The sequence below is a fragment of the Lissotriton helveticus genome, chromosome 5_1 (genome assembly GCF_964261635.1).
Source record: "Lissotriton helveticus chromosome 5_1, aLisHel1.1, whole genome shotgun sequence".
Taxonomy (NCBI): Eukaryota; Metazoa; Chordata; class Amphibia; order Caudata; family Salamandridae; genus Lissotriton; species Lissotriton helveticus.
The window spans coordinates 4,320,491-4,343,815 of record NC_136065.1 but is presented as its reverse complement, the minus strand read 5'-3'; the positions used below and the strand labels follow the sequence as shown (position 1 = coordinate 4,343,815).

At 47.4% G+C, this 23,325-nt stretch overlaps 1 protein-coding gene across 1 annotated transcript in view; it reads left to right on the top strand.

The window, feature by feature from the left end:
- Window positions 1–23,325, top strand: part of LOC144754047 (saoe class I histocompatibility antigen, A alpha chain-like) — a 158,630-nt gene that overhangs the window by 95,813 nt on the left and 39,492 nt on the right. The window contains exon 5 of the mRNA XM_078641560.1: window positions 19,544–19,651. Within this exon, the coding sequence (XP_078497686.1) occupies window positions 19,544–19,651 (108 nt within the window). The remainder of the gene's footprint in view (window positions 1–19,543; window positions 19,652–23,325) is intronic.

The window sequence follows — 23,325 nt, the reverse complement described above, 5'->3', positions numbered from 1 at the left end:
TTTGTTGCCTTTTCATCACAACATAGGGTTAATCCCATTTCCAAGACAGGAATAGCCAGATGGCTCGTTAAATGCATTCAAATATGCTATCAAAAAGCAAAACACACTTTAACAGTTCCCCCAAAAGCACACTCAACTCGCAAAATGGTGGCATCCATGGCTTTCCTAGGAAATATTCCCTTAGAAGACATATGTAGGGCAGCTACATGGTCTACCATACACACTTTCACTAAACACTACTGTGTTGACGTGCAAGCAAAGCAGCAAGCTGCTGTAGGCCAGGCTGTGCTTAAAACTCCTTTTCAAACCACTGCAGCTGGTACAGGTGACCACCGCTAGAAGGGAAACTGCTATACAGTCTATGCCAAGATATGAATTCAGCAGCCCACATGCCTCGAACGGAAAATGCTACTTACCAGTATGCATCTGTTCTTGGCATGTAGGGCTGCTGACATTCATATCGCCTTACTGCTCGCCCACACTACGACAAATAGAGAGTACGGTATTATCTACGATAACCTCTGTAAGCCTTTTGGGATCCACTGGACTCTGTGCACACTAAACCTTACTTTGGTATAGTATAAACAGAGCCAGCTTCCTACACTCACTGCCATAGTTTTCTTGGCGGGCTCACCAGCATAAAAGCTGTGGCGGTGAGCAAACTCATAATATGCTTGGCGGTGCATCACCATATTATGGCCTCTGACTGCCACGCCACCGCCGAAAGATCACGGATCCCCGTTGATTGCGGCAGTCCAACCAACAAAATCTGAATACAGCAGTCAGACCGCCGGGGCGCACCGCCACTGCTGCACCACTCTGAGTTTGGCAATCTACTGACCGCCAAACTCGTAATCAGCCCCTAATTCCGAATTCTCATCCCCTGTGTGAAAAGCAAAATCCAAGATGGAGCCGGTGCCCATGCACATTGTGGACGAGGGGTGGGGTCACAGCAAATGTCTATAAATCTTCTTTGAAGAAAAACAACTTCCAAGCATCTAAGATGAAAACGAAATGGTAGGAGTATGCAGAGCACGTGAATCTGCAGCACTGCACACTCCAAACAGATGTGTACAGGGTAACCGTTTCACTTAACTCCTCCCCCCTCCCCCATCTCCCTAGTGAAAGGAATCGAAAGATGAACCAGTTTTACTGAGCCAGGAATATCTGGACCGGACAACTGGATAACAGAACGATGTGAATAGAGAAGAATCCCACGCTGCGAAATTGTTACAGGGAAGTTGTCAGTTTGGCCTCATTGCTGTTTATCTGGAGGTTGTCGCCGGGGCCCTCGACCCAAGACAGCAGACGAGAAAGGAAGCCAGCCTTATGCCAGCCACCTTTTACCTGGCCGCAGCCACTAAAGATGGAGCCAGTCAGAAGGAGGGCATGGGGGCTTAGGTGTGAGAGTGTAGAAAGTGGCCGGTGCAGTGAGTAAAGTGCAGCCAGTGGTGGTTTCACAGTGTCCTAAGGTAAGCTACAAAGAGCTGAGTGTACCATGGGCTGTGGGGGATAGTCTGTGTGGCCTCTCTCAGGGCACTGCTGGGTATAATGTGGGCTCTGGTGATAGCAGCACCTTGAGAGGATAAAGTGTGGAGTAAACCATGGGCTGTGGTGAGACACTAGTGCAGCCTCGAAGGCTACAAAGGAGTGATGATACCATGGACAGTGGTGTGATAGGAGTGAGTGTGGAGGGTTACAGAGCATTGAGTATACCGTGTGCTGTGGTGTGATAGGAGTGAGTGCGGAGGGTTACAGAGCAGTGAGTATACCGTGGACTGTGGTGTGATAGGAGTGAGTGCAGAGGGTTACAGAGCACTGAGTATACCATGGGCTGTGGTGTGATGGGAGTGAGTGCTGAAGAACTGCAATTTTTCGTTCTCAGGGAATACTTACTAATATAACAAAAACTTGGCACAGAAGCTGTAATATGAAAAGACATCTTTATTAAACTTAACATAGTGAGGCCACGTCACCCAGAAGCCGTAGCAAGTGAATGAGGTAGTCTGAGGAACACAGAGGACAGAGGCCTTTTATATGTTTTTAGCGTTACATGACTCAGTACAAAAAGAAAGGGGCAGTTCTAGCTTTTGCAAACATGCAAAAACCCAACATTCCTTCTTACACAAGCTGCAGAAACCCATAATAAAAACCCGGCACATCCCCATCGTAAACAGGCCATAAAGAAGGGAGCAGAGACAGGTGTGAGTAAGATAAGACATAGTTGTGTGCAATAAAGGTTTACGATCTCCTGTGCCTTCATGCTTAATCTTGATCAGCTACTGGGAAAGGAACTGGTCGAACAGGTTTGGCTTCGGGCAGTGGAGTCAGCTTGCCCAGGTCACACAGAAGTCAAAGAAGGTGTACGTGTCCTTAAGATTCGCTTGGCCTAGGTCATCTGCCTATGTGAGGGCAATCACAAAATGGCTGCCGTTCACAAAATGGAACCCGAGGGTTCAGGACGAAAACTCTGATTTCAGGGTGATTCTGTCATTTGAATATGACGAAAATGCTTGTGCATAGTGTACTAGCCATTCTCGGTCTGCTGATATCAAAATCGTCGATGTTTATGACACAGGTCCAAAATTTTCAGTACCACAGACGCTCCTTTTTCCCTTACATAGGCAATAACCTATACTCACGCTAGTCTGAGTCCAGGTCTATATTTATCAAATCATCAAGATGTTGCTGAAGCATAATCCTATTACTTAGCGACTCTCTCGGGACAGGTCTCCTTACACACGCAGTAGCACAAAGGCCATATATGGCAGGACCAAATAGGGAATGCCTCTATCTGTAGTATGTGGTATAAGACCACACACCCAACAATTAGTGATGTTCACTTCTAACTGGTGTCGATGCAGAAACTGTACAAAAGGAAATATCAGTAAACTCTGACCTCCTAACTAGTCCATGTTCAGGTAAAATCTGGAAAGAATGCAAAGAAGTAGAAGTAGGAAGAGACATAGGTTGGGAGGTGGGCACAGGTGTGAATTGGGCAGCAAAAACAATCCCACCCATTAAAGACAATGCCATGTTTAAAAAACACTAGAAAACACGTCATTAAGAACATATAGACAAAGTAGTGACCGCTATTACAAATGAAATCATAATTTTTCACAACCCTAAGCAAAAGGTAAATCCTAAAATTATCTAGTAACATTGTAGGTCTTCCTATGCATTTTCTGTAATTTATTATATGTTCAAGTGAAACAGTGGTGACCCTCATTAATGCTCTGAAGTGAAAAGGGGATACTCTTCCACAGGAAATGTACTTTATTCTGCTTTTACTAAACAGAATACTACTTAAAAATAATGCGAGTTGAACAATAAAATCATTCTCCTAACACTTAGGGCCCCATTAGGATGTCGGGCGGATTGCCTCCGCCTGAGTGGCGTTGGCCACCGCCACCCTGGCGGAGGCAATCCGCCCGACATCCTTCCCTGCATTCCCCCCCGCCATATTACGATGGCGGAGGGGACCGCAGCGGTGGGAAACACCGCCCTCCTGTTTACCGCCCCGGTCGCCTGGCGGCCGGGGCGGATAAGTGATAACATGGTGGCGGTGTCTATCAGACACCGCCAGCCATATTAGAATAGGCATCTGACAATGCCTTTCCGTGGCGGCAATGCCGCCACGGAAAAGGCAGGCGGACTTCACTCTGGGGGCCCCCTGCGGGCCCCCAGAGTGCAGCACAGTAGGGGGGTGCACACAGGGGGGTACCTATGGTACCCCCCTGCATTTGCATAATGAAAGCGGCAGGCACCGCGCGGTGCCTGCCGCTTTCGTCATGCAAATGCTGCAAAGCATTTTCAGCATTGTGGCGGGCGGTGCAGAGTGCACCGCCCGCCACAATGATGGGAATACAGGATGCGCCCGCCACTGTGGCGGGCGCATCCTAATGCTCCCAACGGGACCCCCGCCCTCATGGCGGCCGGTCCCTAGTACCGTGAGGATGGCGGGCGGGCAATGTCCGCCCGCCATCCTAATGGGGCCCTTAGTCTATACAATCACACGGAAACCTCTTGTGAAACCAACTATGCCCAGAGTCTGTTCAAAAAGCCTCTCTGGCAGGCTTCTATTATCCAATCAAGCCTGCTCCCGTTGTTGCATGGGCCTTTGGATTCAGGCCTCCCATGCTCTGGTGCTCAGTATCTGTTGGAGTGCCCTCCTGGCAAACACTCATAGCTCATTCACAAAGTCTCAATGTCTCTAGGCAGTGCACCGTATCTCTCCTCTGCGGCAGACACTACAGATATTGTGCTCTTCATTGGCCATGGGCACAGATCATCTCGTGCAGACCCGGGACCATTCTCAGACTCAAACACTCATCATTCAGTGTCAGAGGACGCTCAGGCCGCTCTTTCATGGGCACCAGAATGGAGTGCCTTTTGCCACTCTTGGATCCTCCGGTGCACTGCACTTCCGTTGAAGCAAGGAAAAAAGGGGTGCGTGGCCAAAACTCAGGCCAAGGGGCTCAAGGGACTGCACACTGTCAGAGGTTAACCAGCACATGACAGGCGCTCTTTTGCACTGAAATCTCAAGGGACTGTGGCAAAACCAGCTCCTTCTTCTTTTCTGATGTTGAACGCCTTCTGATGAAGCAAGTGCGATGCTTTAAACAGTTCATTGTACAACAAGGGGACTGCAAACAGGTGGCCTGCGATCTTCAAAGGAGTGGCCACACGCCATGGGACAATTCTGCGTTGAAATACACTGTCATTCTCAAAGGCAATACAAAAACAAAGGCAATAGGCAAAACAGTGCCTCTAGGCTCTTCAATTGGGTTTCCGTGTGAGAGCATATCTTTCATCATCATAGCGACATGGGAATTCTATCTGAATGGATGTCCTCACACATAGTGGCATCGTCTAATTGGGTAAACACATTTTATCTCAATGATTTCATATAGGTGTTCCTAAATTCCTCATCTAGCACATCTCAAAAGAAAGATCACATACATATTATCAGGGACATGTAGATACTTTCTTCTACTAATTGTGCATCAGGTGGACTATGCAATACAAAAGCTAATTATCAAGATGTGGAAACAAAAGACAAGAACTAGAGAGTCCTGGTATTTCCATTATTTATAATACATCTGGTCCATCAAAAATCAAAGCGGTAAAAAAAGGAACTAAAAACCAATTTAGAATAGGCATTGAATTTGTCATATTAAAAAAACGTAATGTGTCTCCTATTGAGGTGGAAAGCTTATCTTGCTTTAGTATTGAGTCAGTTAATCAGTCCTAACAGTCCTAACAGTCAGACTGGAAAAACATCAGAATAGGCCTAAAGAAAATTCTTAGAAACCAGTCTAGTTATGCAACAGGGAATTATACATAAAATGGGGGTCCATGGTACATTACTGCAATCTGAAAGTGCGAACCTGAACAATACACTAATAATAATAAAAGCTGACTGGTGAAAGAAATACGGAAAAGAGAATAGGACACAGCTAAAATCCCCAATAACTAGCTGATGTGCTTGGGTGATAGTCAGGCATGTGACACAATACCAAGAGTATGGGTGATACACAAAAAAAAATCACAATAGTTTACAAATTTAACTCTACCGCTGGCCCTCTGCACCAGATACGGTAATCTCAGCTAACGTCCTTCTTCAGGAAAAAATGAAACCTGGTTTCTTTTACGGTCCAGAGCCATAGGAAGGCCACTTAGGAAGCAGAATAAAACTGACTAATGTGATATAGAAATTAGGTCACCATGTACAAGAGTCACAAATCTATAATTTATCCTTACGTCCAATCAGGATATATAATTTTAGGGCTGCCTGTTCCTTACAGGAAAGGGCAGTATCGTGACTACAGATGACACAATTTGCTGTTTATTTTTCTTCAATACTTATAGCCAAATTTGACATACACTGGTGAAGTGTTGTCTGTCTGGTTCACAATATGAAAAAAAAAAATCATATCTGTGAATTTTAGTATCAGCGAAAATTTTACCCAACTGTTGACAGCGACACGTATCGTCATACATGTCCCCTCACAACGACACGGGTGAATTTGTAATAATTTCTTAAGCAGCAACATACAACATAAAACATGCAAAAACGCACAAAACGGACGTCAAGCCATCAGATATACTCGCTGTAAAACGATAGCATATATAAATGAGCGGTGACGCATAATACCGTGTAAGGATACCCTCCTGTTTGACAGTAGATCACCAATAGTGGGTATCTGCTGTCAAATACAACTTTCGGACACACAGAACCAGCAAGAACAATTCATGATAGAACAAAATATGAAAAAGATGAAAAACGCATGGACATTTCTTTCCAAAGGAGATGCGCAAAAAAAACATCTCATTTCACCCAACCAAACTCAAGTGTCTTGTGAGTCTTAAAATCCCCCTGAGCAATCCATGAATGATCTGTGAGCAGAAGCGAAAAGGAAAAAAAAATACACAGCACACAAAAGAGAGACATTTCTGATAATAAACAGACATCAATTGTAACTTTTAAGCAGAAGACAAAAAATGATACACATTAACAAACACAAAAATAAATTTCCATTACTTAACTGTTACCATCTTGTCAGTCACCTTGCGACATGAAGCCTTTTTAACTTTTTAGAGGTAAAATCCTTTCCCTGACACCTAAAATTAGCCTTGTGCCACAATCTCCATGATAAAAAAATAATTCTTAATTGGCAAATCGTTCTTAATTATTCATGTAGGCTTCAAAATTTAAGTAAAAGGCTGCATCTTATTTTTTTGTCTAAGACGTAATGCAACACTTTGTTTTCTGTACTAGCAGACATTTTTTTTAGAGCAGAAATACAAATGTCATGATGTTGGGACTTTTAAAGAAACCTTTCAAGAAACCTTTATTTATATTTCCCTTTGGAATTAAGTCTTTAACTTTAAACCAGAAATTCCACCTTTCAGAGGCCTGTTTAGCAATGTTATTCTGCATTTCACAGAGACAAGGCTCGAATTTAAAAGGTCAGAATGCCAACATGACAGAGACAGAAGATAGCATCTTAGTGCAACGTGAGTAGCCCACAGTTTCTGCTCATTCCGAGGCCTACTACATTTACTGTGAATGATTCACACATACCAGTTTTTAGAACAAATGTTTGCTACCACCCTATACAATGGTACTTATTTTAGCAACCTAACATGGATGAACGCCTAAATGGGCCCCGCTAAAGTTAGAACCTTCAACCCTGATATTAAACACAAACCTCTGTACCGGGCATTTTGACTCACTGAGCTATGAAAAACAACCTCAATAACAACCCACAAGTTTGTATTATGCACAAATGTATGCATTTACTGAAGCCAGAGACACTTTCAAGCTATGGTAAATGACAAGAATGCTGTGTTAAAAATCCATTGAACTCAATTTCGACTTTTATCTTTGGGGCACTTACAAATAAAAATCCTACAATGATATTACTTATTAATCATCCTCAGAATGTGCTTTACACATTGCAAAGATTGGGAATTAAGCATATCACATCTAATTCCTTTGAAAAATGAGTTTTTACGCCTGCGCCAAGTGAAAACCAACATGCAAATTACCTAATTATACAGTGAAACATAACTTAAATCAAATTTTAATACTGGGAGGTCATACTAATGAATATTAAGCTTTATAAATATCAAAAAACGATTTTAAAAAGCACTTATTTTTTTCTCAAATAATTTTTCCATAATTAATAATTTTTCGTTCAATGAAACCAATTATCTGTTTTTATGGTAACTCCACATATAAAGGTAAGCTGCATCCCTTGCCTATCATTTTTAGATGCATTCATTTATGCGCTTACGCACAAAAAGCCTAACTTAAAACATGACATTTGTCGCGCCATTTTTAAAGGGCAATCAGTATTTTCAACAGAACCAAAAATATACTTTGAAAAAAAATGCTTTAAGAGAGAAAACCCGCATTTGGAATGTCTTCCAGTGATACAAAGTGATGAACCTTATTTTTGTAACCCTCTAAAACACTATTTTGAAATGAAAAAGGCCAACTGTGATTAACTAACGGCTAAGTCCTGGGCTAAATAAACATTCCAATGCTATTTATGGCCTTCGAAAAACAACATCTGCTGCCTTAAGGCTGGAAAGGCTGAAACCTGAAACAATGCTGAAACCTGAGCACGCTTTCAGTTTTACTGAAAACAGACATTTCAAGTTTTTAAATGCGTGATGCATTTAAATCTAGCAAAAATTCGCTTTAGCTGAAGTGTTTTGCCTTTTACATGTACTACAATGCATGCAAGTAAAAAAAATGCTATAAATTCGTTTTGTTACAAAAGACACAATTATTTTTTAGGCCCTTCATATTCGTAGTGAATGTGAATTTTAACTTTATCTATTTTAAGCATTTAACAGTTTGCACATATGCGTTTTTGCTTAGTCTGTAAATTAAATAGCAACATATAGCGATTTTAGCATGTGACATAGTAAATTGCTGGCGTGTTATTTAATTTCTACTTAATATTAATTAATCTGACATTTTACTTAACAGACTGAAAACATCAAGAAACCCACAAACACACATTGAGAGCTCATTGCAGACATAAAGAGAAAGGACACTCAGGACACACAATACAGCGCTGTAGCTATTACTGAAGTTACACTAATGAGAAAAACCACATAGACATTGAAACACACATTGAACCCACAGATCGACACTCAGGACGAAAACAAAGCCATTTGTAAATACTAGCTGTAAGTCATATTTACAAGAAACACGTCTCAATAGGGTTCCAAATGACTGCAAAAAACACAGCCCAACAGACTGCTGTATGTGCACGAAGCCACAATACACTTAATTCACTAGTTTTGGCTGGCAGAACACAAAAAATTGTTCTGCATATCTCCATTCATAAAACTGCGCAGAACAAAGGATCCTTGTTTTGTATTATGTCATATTTTAATTCCCTGGGGATACAAAATCACCAAGGAAGAAATATGTTTTTTAAATCTAAACCTATTTAGATATCCCCTTTAGGGGAAGCCGGCTAATACAAACGTATACAAAGTTGGCCAACACAAATCTCCAAATTTGCTAAGATCAGGCATCTTATAGCTCACTAATCTAGCTTCAAACTTCAAGGGGCTATCTCTATCGATACATTCGTAAATATACAAGACCCTCGGTTTTCGAAAATTGCAATCTTCAAATAAAACTAAGGACAAATCAAACTAAGAACCAGACTAAGGAAGCGAAGAACAAAGGACGGGGAGCGACCCACTTATACTTAACTCTTACTTTTACTAATCAAAATGTTATCCAGATTCTAACTGTCAAGTTCTACATGACCTAATGGTCTTTTTAATAATACTCACGCCAAAAAGGTTATCAGTCAGGAGTGACATCATGTGGAGGATCAAAAATCAGGAAGGTCAGAAATATACTGGGCTGCAGAATCAAAGAATCTCCAGAAACCCCGTGCACAGAGTACCTTCTTAGTAGAATCCTGTTCTGTCCTCCTCAGTTTATTTCAGTCTCCTGGCACGATCACTCCCACAGAAAGTCACTTCTCTGATGATCCCCGCGTTAGGGCGCCAACTGAAGAACTGCAATTTTTCGTTCTCAGGGAATACTTACTAATATAACAAAAACTTGGCACAGAAGCTGTAATATGAAAAGACATCTTTATTAAACTTAACATAGTGAGGCCACGTCACCCAGAAGCCGTAGCAAGTGAATGAGGTAGTCTGAGGAACACAGAGGACAGAGTCCTTGTATATGTTTTTAGCGTTACATGACTCAGTACAAAAAGAAAGGGGCAGTTCTAGCTTTTGCAAACATGCAAAAACCGAACATTCCTTCTTACACAAGCTGCAGAAACCCATAATAAAAACCCGGCACATCCCCATCGTAAACAGGCCATAAAGAAGGGAGCAGAGACAGGTGTGAGTAAGATAAGACATAGTTGTGTGCAATAAAGGTTTACGATCTCCTGTGCCTTCATGCTTAATCTTGATCAGCTACTGGGAAAGGAACTGGTCGAACAGGTTTGGCGTCGGGCAGTGGAGTCAGCTTGCCCAGGTCCTTAAGACTCGCTTGGCCTAGGTCATCTGCCTATGTGAGGGCAATCACAAAATGGCTGCCGTTCACAAAATGGAACCCGAGGGTTCAGGACGAAAACTCTGATTTCAGGGTGAATCTGTCATTTGAATATGACAAAAATGCGTATGCATAGTGTACTAGCCATTCTCGGTCTGCTGATATCAAAATCGTCATGATACGACGATGTTTATGACACAGGTCCAACATTTTCAGTACCACAGAGCAGAGGGTTACAGAGCAGTGAGTATACCGTGTACTGTGGTGTGATAGGAGTGAGTGTGGAGGGTTACAGAGCAGTGAGTATACCGTGGACTGTGGTGTGATAGGAGTGAGTGCGGAGGGTTACAGAGCAGTGAGTATACCGTGGACTGTGGTGTGATAGGAGTGAGCGCGGAGGGTTACAGAGCAGTGAGTATACCATGTGCTGTGGTGTGATAGGAGTGAGTAGGGTTACAGAGCAGTGAGTACCATGAGCTGTGGTATGATAGGTGTGCGGTGCGGAGGGTTACAGAGCAGTGATTAAGCCATGTGCTGCGGTGTGATAGGAGTGAGTACGGAGGGTTACAGAGCAGTGAGTATACCACGTTCTGTGGTGTGATAGGTGTGCGGTGCGGAGGGTTACAGAGCAGTGAGTATACCATGTGCGGCGGTGTGATAGGAGTGAGTACGGAGGGTTACAGAGCAGTGAGTATACCATGGACTGTGGTGTGATAGGAGTGAGTGCGGAGGGTGACAGAGCAGTGAGTATACCGTGTGCTGTGGTGTGATAGGAGTGAGTGCGGAGGGTGACAGAGCAGTGAGTATACCGTGTGCTGTGGTGTGATAGGAGTGCAGCGCGGAGGGTTACAGAGCAGTGAGTATACCATGTGCTGCGGTGTGATAGGAGTGAGTGCAGAAGGTTACAGAGCAGTGAGTATACCATGTGCTGCGGTGTGATAGGAGTGAGTGCAGTGAGTATACCGTGTGATGTGGTGTGATAGGGGTGAGTGCAGAGGGTTACAGAGCAGTGAGTATACCATGTGCTGTTGTGTGATAGGAGTGCAGTGCGGTGGGTTACAGAGCAGTGAGTATACCATGTGCTGTGGTGTGATAGGAGTGAGTGCGGAGGGTTACAGAGCAGTGAGTATACCATGTGCTGTGGTGTGATAGGAGTGAGAGCGGAGGGTTACAGAGCACTGAGTATACCATGTGCTATGGTGTGATAGGAGTGAGTGCGGAGGGTTACAGAGCAGTGAGTATACCGTGTGCTGTGGTGTGATAGGGGTGAGTGCGGAGGGTGACAGAGCAGTGAGTATACCATGTGCTGTGGTGTGATAGGAGTGAGTGTGGAGGGTTACAGAGCAGTGAGTATACTGTGTGCTGTGGTGTGATAGGTGTGAGTACGGAGGGCTACAGAGCACTGAGTATATCATGTGCTGTGGTGTGCTAGGAGTGAGTGTGGAGGGTTACAGAGCAGTGAGTATACCTTGGACTGTGGTGTGATAGGAGTGAGTTCAGAGGGTTACAGAGCAGTGAGTATACCGTGGACTGTGGTGTGATAGGAGTGAGTGCGAAGGGTTACAGAGCAGTGAGTATACCATGTGCTGTGGTGTGATAGGAGTGAGTGCAGAGGGTTACAGAGCAGTGAGTTTACCGTGGACTGTGGTGATATATGAGTGAGTGCGGAGGGTTACAGAGCAGTGAGTATACCGTGGACTGTGGTGAGATAGGAGTGAGTGCGGAGGGTTACAGAGCACTGAGTATACCATGTGCTGTGGTGTGATAGGAGTGAGTGCGGAGGGTTACAGAGCACTGAGTATACAATGTGCTGCGGTGTGATAGGAGTGAGTGCGGAGGGTTACAGAGCAGTGAGTATACTGTGGACTGTGGTGTGATAGGAGTGAGTGCAGAGGGTTACAGAGCAGTGAGTATACCGTGGACTGTGGTGTGATAGGAGTGAGCGGGGAGGGTTACAGAGCAGTGAGTATACCGTGGACTGTGGTGTGATGGGAGTGAGTGCAGAGGGTGACAGAGCAGTGAGTATACCATGTGCTGTGGTGTGATAGGAGTGAGTGCGGAGGGTTACAGAGCAGTGAGTATACCTTGGACTGTGGTGTGATAGGAGTGAGCGGGGAGGGTTACAGAGCAGTGAGTATACCGTGGACTGTGGTGTGATAGGAGTGAGCGGGGAGGGTTACAGAGCAGTGAGTATACCTTGGACTGTGGTGTGATAGGAGTGAGCGGGGAGGGTTACAGAGCAGTGAGCATACCTTGGACTGTGGTGTGATAGGAGTGAGCGGGGAGGGTTACAGAGCAGTGAGCATACCGTGGACAGTGGTGTGATAGGAGTGAGTGCAGAGGGTTACAGAGCAGTGAGTATACCGTGGACTGTGGTGTGATAGGAGTGAGCGGGGAGGGTTACAGAGCAGTGAGTATACCGTGGACTGTGGTGTGATGGGAGTGAGTGCGGAGGGTTACAGAGCAGTGAGCATACCATGTGCTGTGGTGTGATAGGAGTGAGTGCGGAGAGTTACAGAGCAGTGAGTATACCATGTGCTGTGGTGTGATAGGAGTGAGTGCGGAGGGTTACAGAGCAGTGAGTATACCATGGTCTGTGGTGTGATAGGAGTGAGTGCGGAGGGTTACAGAGGAGTGAGTATACCATGTGCTGTGGTGTGATAGGAGTGAGTGCGGAGGGTTATAGAGCAGTGAGTATACCATGTGCTGTGGTGTGATAGGAGTGAGTGCGGAGGGTTACAGAGCAGTGAGTATACCATGTGCTGTGGTGTGATAGGAGTGAGTGCGGAGGGTTACAGAGCAGTGAGTATACCGTGTGCTGCGGTGTGATAGGAGTGAGTTCAGAGGGTTACAGAGCAGTGAGTATACCGTGTGCTGTGGTGTGATAGGAGTGAGTGCGAAGGGTTACAGAGCAGTGAGTATACCATGTGCTGTGGTGTGATAGGAGCGAGTGCAGAGGGTTACACAGCAGTGAGTATACCATGTGCTGTGGTGTGATAGGAGTGAGTGCGGAGGGTGACAGAGCAGTGAGTATACCGTGGACTGTGGTGTGATAGGAGTGAGAGTGCGGAGGGTTACAGAGCAGTGAGTATACCGTGGACTGTGGTGAGATATGAGTGAGTGCGGAGGGTTACAGAGCAGTGAGTATACCATGGGCTGTGGTGTGATAGGAGTGAGTGTGGAGGGTTACAGAGCAGTGAGTATACCTTGGGCTGTAGTGTGATAGGAGTGAGTGCGGAGGGTTACAGAGCAGTGAGTATACCGTGGACTGTGGTGAGATATGAGTGAGTGCAGAGGGTTACAGAGCAGTGAGTATACCATGGGCTGTGGTGTGATAGGAGTGAGTGTGGAGGGTTACAGAGCAGTGAGTATACCGTGTGCTGTGGTGTGATACGAGTGAGTGCGGAGGGTTACAGAGCAGTGAGTATACTGTGTGCTGTGGTGTGATAGGAGTGAGTGCGGAGGGTGACAGAGCAGTGAGTATACCATATGCTGTGGTGTGATAGGAGTGAGTTCAGAGGGTTACAGAGCAGTGAGTATACCGTGTGCTGTGGTGTGATAGAAGTGAGTGCGGAGGGTTACAGAGCAGTGAGTATACCATGTGCTGTGGTGTGATAGGAGTGAGTTCAGAGGGTTACAGAGCAGTGAGTATACCATGTGCTGGGGTGTGATAGGAGTGAGTGCGGAGGGTTACAGAGCAGTGAGTATACCGTGAACTGTGGTGTGATAGGAGTGAGTGCGGAGGGTTACAGATCAGTGAGTATACCATGTGCTGGGGTGTGATAGGGGTGAGCGCGGAGGGTTACAGAGCAGTGAGTATACCGTGTGCTCTGGTGTGATAGGAGTGAGTGTGGAGGGTTACAGAGCAGTGAGTATACCGTGTGCTGTGGTGTGATACGAGTGAGTGCGGAGGGTTACAGAGCAGTGAGTATACCATGGCTGGGGTGTGATAGGAGTGGGTGCGGAGGGTTACAGAGCAGTGAGTATACCATGGGCTGTGGTGTGATAGGAGTGAGTGCGGAGGGTTACAGAGCAGTGAGTATATCATGTGCTGTGGTGTGATAGGAGTGAGTGTGGAGGGTTACAGAGCAGTGAGTATACCATGGGCGGTGGTGTGATAGGAGTGAGTGTGGAGGGTTACAGAGCAGTGAGTATACCATGTGCTGTGGTGTGATAGGAGTGAGTGCGGAGGGTTACAGAGCAGTGAGTATACCATGTGCTGTGGTGTGATAGGAGTGAGTGCGGAGGGTTATAGAGCAGTGAGTATACCATGTGCTGTGGTGTGATAGGAGTGAGTGCGGAGGGTTACAGAGCAGTGAGTATACCATGTGCTGTGGTGTGATAGGAGTGAGTGCGGAGGGTTACAGAGCAGTGAGTATACCGTGTGCTGCGGTGTGATAGGAGTGAGTTCAGAGGGTTACAGAGCAGTGAGTATACCGTGTGCTGTGGTGTGATAGGAGTGAGTGCGAAGGGTTACAGAGCAGTGAGTATACCATGTGCTGTGGTGTGATAGGAGCGAGTGCAGAGGGTTACACAGCAGTGAGTATACCATGTGCTGTGGTGTGATAGGAGTGAGTGCGGAGGGTGACAGAGCAGTGAGTATACCGTGGACTGTGGTGTGATAGGAGTGAGAGTGCGGAGGGTTACAGAGCAGTGAGTATACCGTGGACTGTGGTGAGATATGAGTGAGTGCGGAGGGTTACAGAGCAGTGAGTATACCATGGGCTGTGGTGTGATAGGAGTGAGTGTGGAGGGTTACAGAGCAGTGAGTATACCTTGGGCTGTAGTGTGATAGGAGTGAGTGCGGAGGGTTACAGAGCAGTGAGTATACCGTGGACTGTGGTGAGATATGAGTGAGTGCGGAGGGTTACAGAGCAGTGAGTATACCATGGGCCGTGGTGTGATAGGAGTGAGTGTGGAGGGTTACAGAGCAGTGAGTATACCGTGTGCTGTGGTGTGATACGAGTGAGTGCGGAGGGTTACAGAGCAGTGAGTATACTGTGTGCTGTGGTGTGATAGGAGTGAGTGCGGAGGGTGACAGAGCAGTGAGTATACCATGTGCTGTGGTGTGATAGGAGTGAGTTCAGAGGGTTACAGAGCAGTGAGTATACCGTGTGCTGTGGTGTGATAGAAGTGAGTGCGGAGGGTTACAGAGCAGTGAGTATACCATGTGCTGTGGTGTGATAGGAGTGAGTTCAGAGGGTTACAGAGCAGTGAGTATACCATGTGCTGGGGTGTGATAGGAGTGAGTGCGGAGGGTTACAGAGCAGTGAGTATACCGTGAACTGTGGTGTGATAGGAGTGAGTGCGGAGGGTTACAGATCAGTGAGTATACCTGGGGCTGTGGTGTGATAGGGGTGAGCGCGGAGGGTTACAGAGCAGTGAGTATACCGTGTGCTCTGGTGTGATAGGAGTGAGTGTGGAGGGTTACAGAGCAGTGAGTATACCGTGTGCTGTGGTGTGATACGAGTGAGTGCGGAGGGTTACAGAGCAGTGAGTATACCATGTGCTGGGGTGTGATAGGAGTGGGTGCGGAGGGTTACAGAGCAGTGAGTATACCATGGGCTGTGGTGTGATAGGAGTGAGTGCGGAGGGTTACAGAGCAGTGAGTATATCATGTGCTGTGGTGTGATAGGAGTGAGTGTGGAGGGTTACAGAGCAGTGAGTATACCATGGGCGGTGGTGTGATAGGAGTGAGTGTGGAGGGTTACAGAGCAGTGAGTATACCATGTGCTGTGGTGTGATAGGAGTGAGTGCGGAGGGTTACAGAGCAGTGAGTATACCATGTGCTGTGGTGTGATAGGAGTGAGTGCGGAGGGTTATAGAGCAGTGAGTATACCATGTGCTGTGGTGTGATAGGAGTGAGTGCGGAGGGTTACAGAGCAGTGAGTATACCATGTGCTGTGGTGTGATAGGAGTGAGTGCGGAGGGTTACAGAGCAGTGAGTATACCGTGTGCTGCGGTGTGATAGGAGTGAGTTCAGAGGGTTACAGAGCAGTGAGTATACCGTGTGCTGTGGTGTGATAGGAGTGAGTGCGAAGGGTTACAGAGCAGTGAGTATACCATGTGCTGTGGTGTGATAGGAGCGAGTGCAGAGGGTTACACAGCAGTGAGTATACCATGTGCTGTGGTGTGATAGGAGTGAGTGCGGAGGGTGACAGAGCAGTGAGTATACCGTGGACTGTGGTGTGATAGGAGTGAGAGTGCGGAGGGTTACAGAGCAGTGAGTATACCGTGGACTGTGGTGAGATATGAGTGAGTGCGGAGGGTTACAGAGCAGTGAGTATACCATGGGCTGTGGTGTGATAGGAGTGAGTGTGGAGGGTTACAGAGCAGTGAGTATACCTTGGGCTGTAGTGTGATAGGAGTGAGTGCGGAGGGTTACAGAGCAGTGAGTATACCGTGGACTGTGGTGAGATATGAGTGAGTGCGGAGGGTTACAGAGCAGTGAGTATACCATGTGCTGTGGTGTGATAGGAGTGAGTTCAGAGGGTTACAGAGCAGTGAGTATACCGTGTGCTGTGGTGTGATAGAAGTGAGTGCGGAGGGTTACAGAGCAGTGAGTATACCATGTGCTGTGGTGTGATAGGAGTGAGTTCAGAGGGTTACAGAGCAGTGAGTATACCATGTGCTGGGGTGTGATAGGAGTGAGTGCGGAGGGTTACAGAGCAGTGAGTATACCGTGAACTGTGGTGTGATAGGAGTGAGTGCGGAGGGTTACAGATCAGTGAGTATACCTGGGGCTGTGGTGTGATAGGGGTGAGCGCGGAGGGTTACAGAGCAGTGAGTATACCGTGTGCTCTGGTGTGATAGGAGTGAGTGTGGAGGGTTACAGAGCAGTGAGTATACCGTGTGCTGTGGTGTGATACGAGTGAGTGCGGAGGGTTACAGAGCAGTGAGTATACCATGTGCTGGGGTGTGATAGGAGTGGGTGCGGAGGGTTACAGAGCAGTGAGTATACCATGGGCTGTGGTGTGATAGGAGTGAGTGCGGAGGGTTACAGAGCAGTGAGTATATCATGTGCTGTGGTGTGATAGGAGTGAGTGTGGAGGGTTACAGAGCAGTGAGTATACCATGTGCTGTGGTGTGATAGGAGTGAGTGCGGAGGGTTACAGAGCAGTGAGTATACCATGTGCTGCGGTGTGATAGGAGTGAGTGTGGAGGGTTACAGAGCAGTGAGTATACCGTGTGCTGTGGTGTGACAGGAGTGAGTGCGGAGGGTTACAGAGCAGTGAGTATACCATGTGCTGTGGTGTGATAGGAGTGAGTGCGGATGGTGTCAGAGCAGTGAGTATACCATGTGCTGTGGTGTGATAGGAGTGAGTGTGAAGGGTTACAGAGCAGTGAGTACACCATGTGCTGGGGTGTGATAGGAGTGGGTGCGGAGGGTTACAGAGCAGTGAGTATACCATGTGCTGTGGTGTGATAGGAGTGAGTTCAGAGGGTTACAGAGCAGTGAGTATACCGTGGACTGTGGTGTGATAGGGGTGAGTGCGGAGGGTTACAGAGCAGTGAGTATACCATGTGCTGTGGTGTGATAAGAGTGAGTGCAGAGGGTTACAGAGCAGTGAGTATACCATGTGATGTGGTGTGATAGGAGTGAGTGTGGAGGGTTACAGAGCAGTGAGTATACCTTGGGCTGTAGTGTGATAGGAGTGAGTGCGGAGGGTTACAGAGCAGTGAGTATACCATGTGCTGGGGTGTGATAGGAGTGGGTGCGGAGGGTTACAGAGCAGTGAGTATACCATGTGCTGTGGTGTGATAGGAGTGAGTTCAGAGGGTTACAGAGCAGTGAGTATACCGTGGACTGTGGTGTGATAGGGGTGAGTGCGGAGGGTTACAGAGCAGTGAGTATACCATGTGCTGTGGTGTGATAGGAGTGAGTTCAGAGGGTTACAGAGCAGTGAGTATACCATGTCCTGTGGTGTGATAGGAGTGCGGTGTGGAGGGTTACAGAGCAGTGAGTACACCGTGGACTGTGGTGTGATAGGGGTGAGCGCGGAGGGTTACAGAGCAGTGAGTATACCATGTGCTGTGGTGTGATAGGAGTGAGTGTGGAGGGTTACAGAGCAGTGAGTATACCATGTGCTGTGGTGTGATAGGAGTGAGTGCGGAGGGTGTCAGAGCAGTGAGTATACCATGTGCTGTGGTGTGATAGGAGTGAGTGCGGAGGGTTACAGAGCAGTGAGTATACCATGGGCTGTGGTGTGATAGGAGTGAGTGCGGAGGGTGACAGAGCAGTGAGTATACCATGTCCTGTGGTGTGATAGGAGTGCGGTGTGGAGGGTTACAGAGCAGTGAGTATACCATGTGCTGTGGTGTGATAGGAGTGAGTGCGGAGGGTTACAGAGCAGTGAGTATACCATGTGCTGTGGTGTGATAGGAGTGAGTGCGGAGGGTTACAGAGCAGTGAGTATACCACGGACTGTGGTGTGATAGGAGTGAGTGCGGAGGGTGACAGAGCAGTGAATATACCATGTGCTGTGGTGTGATAGGAGTGAGTGCGGAGGGTTACAGAGCAGTGAGTATACCATGTGCTGTGGTGTGATAGGAGTGAGTGCGGAGGGTGTCAGAGCAGTGAGTATACCATGTGCTGTGGTGTGATAGGAGTGAGTGCAGAGGGTTACAGAGCAGTGAGTATACCATGTGATGTGGTGTGATAGGGGTGAGTGCAGAGGGTTACAGAGCAGTGAGTATACCGTGTGCTGTGGTGTGATACGAGTGAGTGCAGAGGGTTACAGAGCAGTGAGTATACCATGTGCTGTGGTGTGATAGGAGTGAGTGCGGAGGGTGTCAGAGCAGTGAATATACCATGTGCTGGGGTGTGATAGGAGTGAGTGCGGAGGGTTACAGAGCAGTGAGTATACCATGTGCTGCGGTGTGATAGGAGTGAGTGCAGAAGGTTACAGAGCAGTGAGTATACCATGTGCTGCGGTGTGATAGGAGGGGGTGCGGAGGGTTACAGAGCAGTGAGTATACCGTGGACTGTGGTGTGATAGGAGGGGGTGCGGAGGGTTACAGAGCAGTGAGTATACCGTGGACTGTGGTGTGATAGGAGTGAGTGAGGAGGGTTACAGAGCAGTGAGTATACTGTGTGCTGCGGTGTGATAGGAGTGAGTGCGGAGGGTGACAGTGCAGTGAGTATACCGTGGACTGTGGTGTGATAGGAGGGGGTGCGGAGGGTTACAGAGCAGTGAGTATACCGTGGACTGTGGTGTGATAGGAGTGAGTGAGGAGGGTTACAGAGCAGTGAGTATACTGTGTGCTGTGGTGTGATAGGAGTGAGTGCGGAGGGTGACAGAGCAGTGAGTATACCGTGGACTGTGGTGGGATCAGACCTCTGTTCCCAGGTTAGGGTACAGCTCTCTCTGACTCTTTACTCACCGAGCTCTTCATACCTGGCAGGTGTTAGTGTTATTGCATCATAATTCATTTCTTTGAAGTGATTTCTGTCCTGTAACTCTGCTCCTGTCCATCTCTCTCCCACAGAAGAGAAATCTCCTCCAATGGGGGTGATAATCGGAGGCGTCATTGCAGCCCTCGTGGGTGTTGGACTGATCGCTGCTGTCGCTTGGGTCGTCTACAAGAAAACATCAGGTGAGTGGATTCAGTTTGATACTGTGAGTGGGAGGTACCATCACTTCCTGATTCATACGCGGGAGGGTGGTTGAATGCCATCTGCCTCTTGGAGTAGGGGTGGGGACACATCCATGCTTGGAGCCCTGCCTCCTTTACTCTGAAGCGGGTGGAGCAGGTATTTCCTTGTCGATGAACTGCTTATCAGGGTCATTGAATGCACTATTTCATACTCAGTCTCCAACCCCAATGCATGAACAAATCTTAAATCTGCCCCAAATTGTAACAGTTACTAGTCTTCTGCCAATGAAAATTGGACCCCATGTTTCAACCATTCGGGTTGGATGCTGAACTGAAACACCCTGTGCCTTCCTGGACCAGGTTCTAGTGAGATGTGAGGAGCTCCAGGACAATGTGGAAGCTGTAAAGCACTGAGTGTACTGCGGGGTGTACTCTGATAGTGGTGCCTTCAGAGAGGGTACAAGAAGGAACCTGTAAAGCACTGAGTATACTGCGGGGTGTACTCTGATAGCGGAGCCCTGAGAAAGGGTACAAGGTACTGTGTCCTGCAGTGTGATAGCAGCGCCTTTAGAGAGGGTACAAGGTACTGTGTCCTGCAGTGTGATAGCGGTGCCTTCAGAAAGGGTACAAGATGGAAGCTGTAAAGCACTGAGTATACCGTGGGGTGTACTCTGATAGCGGTGCCCAGAGAGGGTACAAGGTACTGTGTGCTGTGGTGTGATAGCAGTGCTCTGAGAGAGGGTACATGGTGCTGAGATGATAGCAGTGCCCTGGGAGAGGGTACATGGTACTGTGTGCTGTACTGATAGCAGTGCCCTGAGCGAGGCTGCAAAGCACTGAGTATGATGTGGGCTGTGATGTCATAACAGTGCTTTCAGAGACGATACAAAGCACTGTGTATCCTGTGTACTCTGGTATGATAGCAGTGGCCTCCGAGGATATAAAGCACTGAGTATACCTAATGAAAAAATCCTTACCGGGAGCTGTGCCCTGGCCTGTGGTGGCCCGTCTACTACATTCTAGGGACATAGATACTATCCAGAGCAAAGCAAGCACAGCAGGTGGACTCCAAGTATAGAACCAAACAGTATCCATACTCCAAGACTCTACGGTTTCAATTCAGAAACACAGTACATCATGTGTGGCATTGAAACATCGACTGTGTGAAGCCAATATAAAGTACATGCTACTCTTCATGCAAAAGTTAATATAATAAATGGAGATAAAGCACCCTTTTTTCAGGATTCCTCAGAAGCCATGGAGTGATTGTACTGAAAACACAGTGTGGAGGGGAGAGCAAGACAACATCAACCTCACCTTCAAGTAACAAAGAAAGCAAAGACGCGCAGGTAGCAGCACTCTCTTCTAAAGAAAAAAAAACAATTTCTTCCTGAAAGCGACGTTAGTGCTGCTGTTAAAGCCCTCTTTCTCACATATGGACGGCAGTAACACCTACTCCATGACCTTCCAGACTCCACACTGGCACCCTTTTAATGGCATCCTACATGCTGCAGCACGTCTTATCCAGGGCTTGAAGAAATACTCCCTTGGCTCCCCTTGCTGGCCTGCATCAACTTCAAAACCCAATGCATCGTTTACGTAGCCACGATGACCAGCACCCCGCTTGTCTCGCAGACAACCTCTGTAGGAAACGGAGTATTTGTTGCAGTAATCCCTCATCGGTTTCCGTTTTAGGTGATGCCACTCTGACTGAAATGTACTGTGTTCCTGCCAACCAGGTGCCCAGTATGAGTGTTCTTTCCCAAAATTGCACAGTTGCTTCCCCAATTGGTAAAACCTTTAGCACCCTCTGTAAGTACCTACTAAATGGTACCCCTGGTACCTAGGGGCTGAGGTACTAAAGAGCACAAATGGTGCCACCCTGAGGGACCCTCACCAAGCGCATGCAGGGCTGCTATCGCAGGCTGCGTATCTCGGTGCAGACCAAAGTGAAAACACAACATGTTACACATCCCCGTGTGCCGCGTCCCCTATCTCGGCATGTAATATTTGTAAGTCACCCCTACAGCACGCCAAACAGCCCTTAGGGTACTGAATATTACATATGAGGGCATACCTGCATGAGCAGATATACCCCTGTGCTGGTCAATCCTATTCCTGCCAGTACAAGTGGACAGAGAAGCCATTTTAACACATACCGGACACTGGTGAAAACAAGCTCCCCCGCTACATGATGGCTTCACTGAAAACAGGGATGTGTGGTATCAAATGTCTCATATTGGTGAACCTACACTGACGCCAGTGTTGATTTACCAATACATGCACCCAGGGGGCACCTTACAGGTGCCCCTTGAAAGCTTACCAGCCTCTGGTGCACATGCTGGCTGGTTTCTGCCAGCCTGGCACTGAGACACTGTTCTGACCTCCTAGCATGAGAGCCTTTGCTCTCAAGAGACCAAGAAGAAAATCCTGCCCGAGGAGAGGGTGTAACACCCCCTCCTAGAGGATGACCTGTTGATTAACCTCCTTCCGCGGGCGAACTTCAAAGCGCTGCCACTTTTGCAATGTGAATCTGGCTCCCCTCAAAGCAGAGGATACCACCCCCTGTCCTGGGCCCCCTTGGCACCTGGACAGGTGGGACAATTAGCTAGTTAGGAAAGCGTGCCACCTCCAGGCTAGCACCACTCCTAAGGTGGATACTGTGAGGTGGGAACGATTTTTCAGAAGTAGGAATCTTTGTGATGGCATACTTATGAATTCTGGGACAGGGTTATGCCCACTTCTGACAGGAAGTTGTCATATATGGGACGTAGTGAACCCATGGGTCAGTAGCCCATTGGCTACTACTCTATACTGACCTAACACCCCTAAATTCAGTGTTTAGGGGAGCCCCTGGCACCAGAGAAGCATATCCTGACAACCTAAGAAGAGAGAGGACCCCGAAGGGCCGCAAAAGCCGAGAAGAGAGAAGAAGCAGCAGACCTCGTACCAACCCTGCCGACCTGTCTGCATCCCTGGTCAAAAACTCAGCCAAAGTCGACTCGTCCTGCACCTGTTGGTTCCAGAAACTTGGGAGGAGTGCCTGACTTCGAGAAAGACTCAAGACCTCCCATGAACAGCGGACCTGTTCTGACTTCAAAAGAAAAAACTCGGAGGCCTCCAGAACTGCCAGAACTCGACACCCAAAGTCCCACTGCACTTGTTGCCTCCGGCCCAAGTTGAAGTGGACCACCAGTGTCAACAAGGTCCCCCAGCCCTCCAGATCTTGAGTTCATCTTGGTTTCACCCCTCCTGGACCCTTCAATGTCACCTGCAGCCTCTGCATGAATGCCCCCTCACCCACGGCTGCTCCAGGAAGCAAAAACCTGACGCCTAAGGAGAAGAGGACCAAAGGTGTTCCCCCGTCTCCGAGCATTGAAAGGCCTGAGCCCACTTGCTGGTTCAGTCCACCTGGCTTCCTAGCCGTAGCCTGCAGTCTCTTATTACAGTGACTGGTCCCCATTGAAATGAATTGGAATCCCCACATTTTTTGGCGGGTAAAAAAACGTTTACTTTTAACTGAGGAATGGTATTTTGCATCTGGGTTGCTACACTTTTTTGAAGCAGCCTCAATGTGAAATCCTTTTTGGTATTTAAAAAGCCACGCAAATGACGAGTTTCTTGTGTCTTTTAAGAAAAAGTAACAAAACACAGCACACTGCACTGCCTTGTGT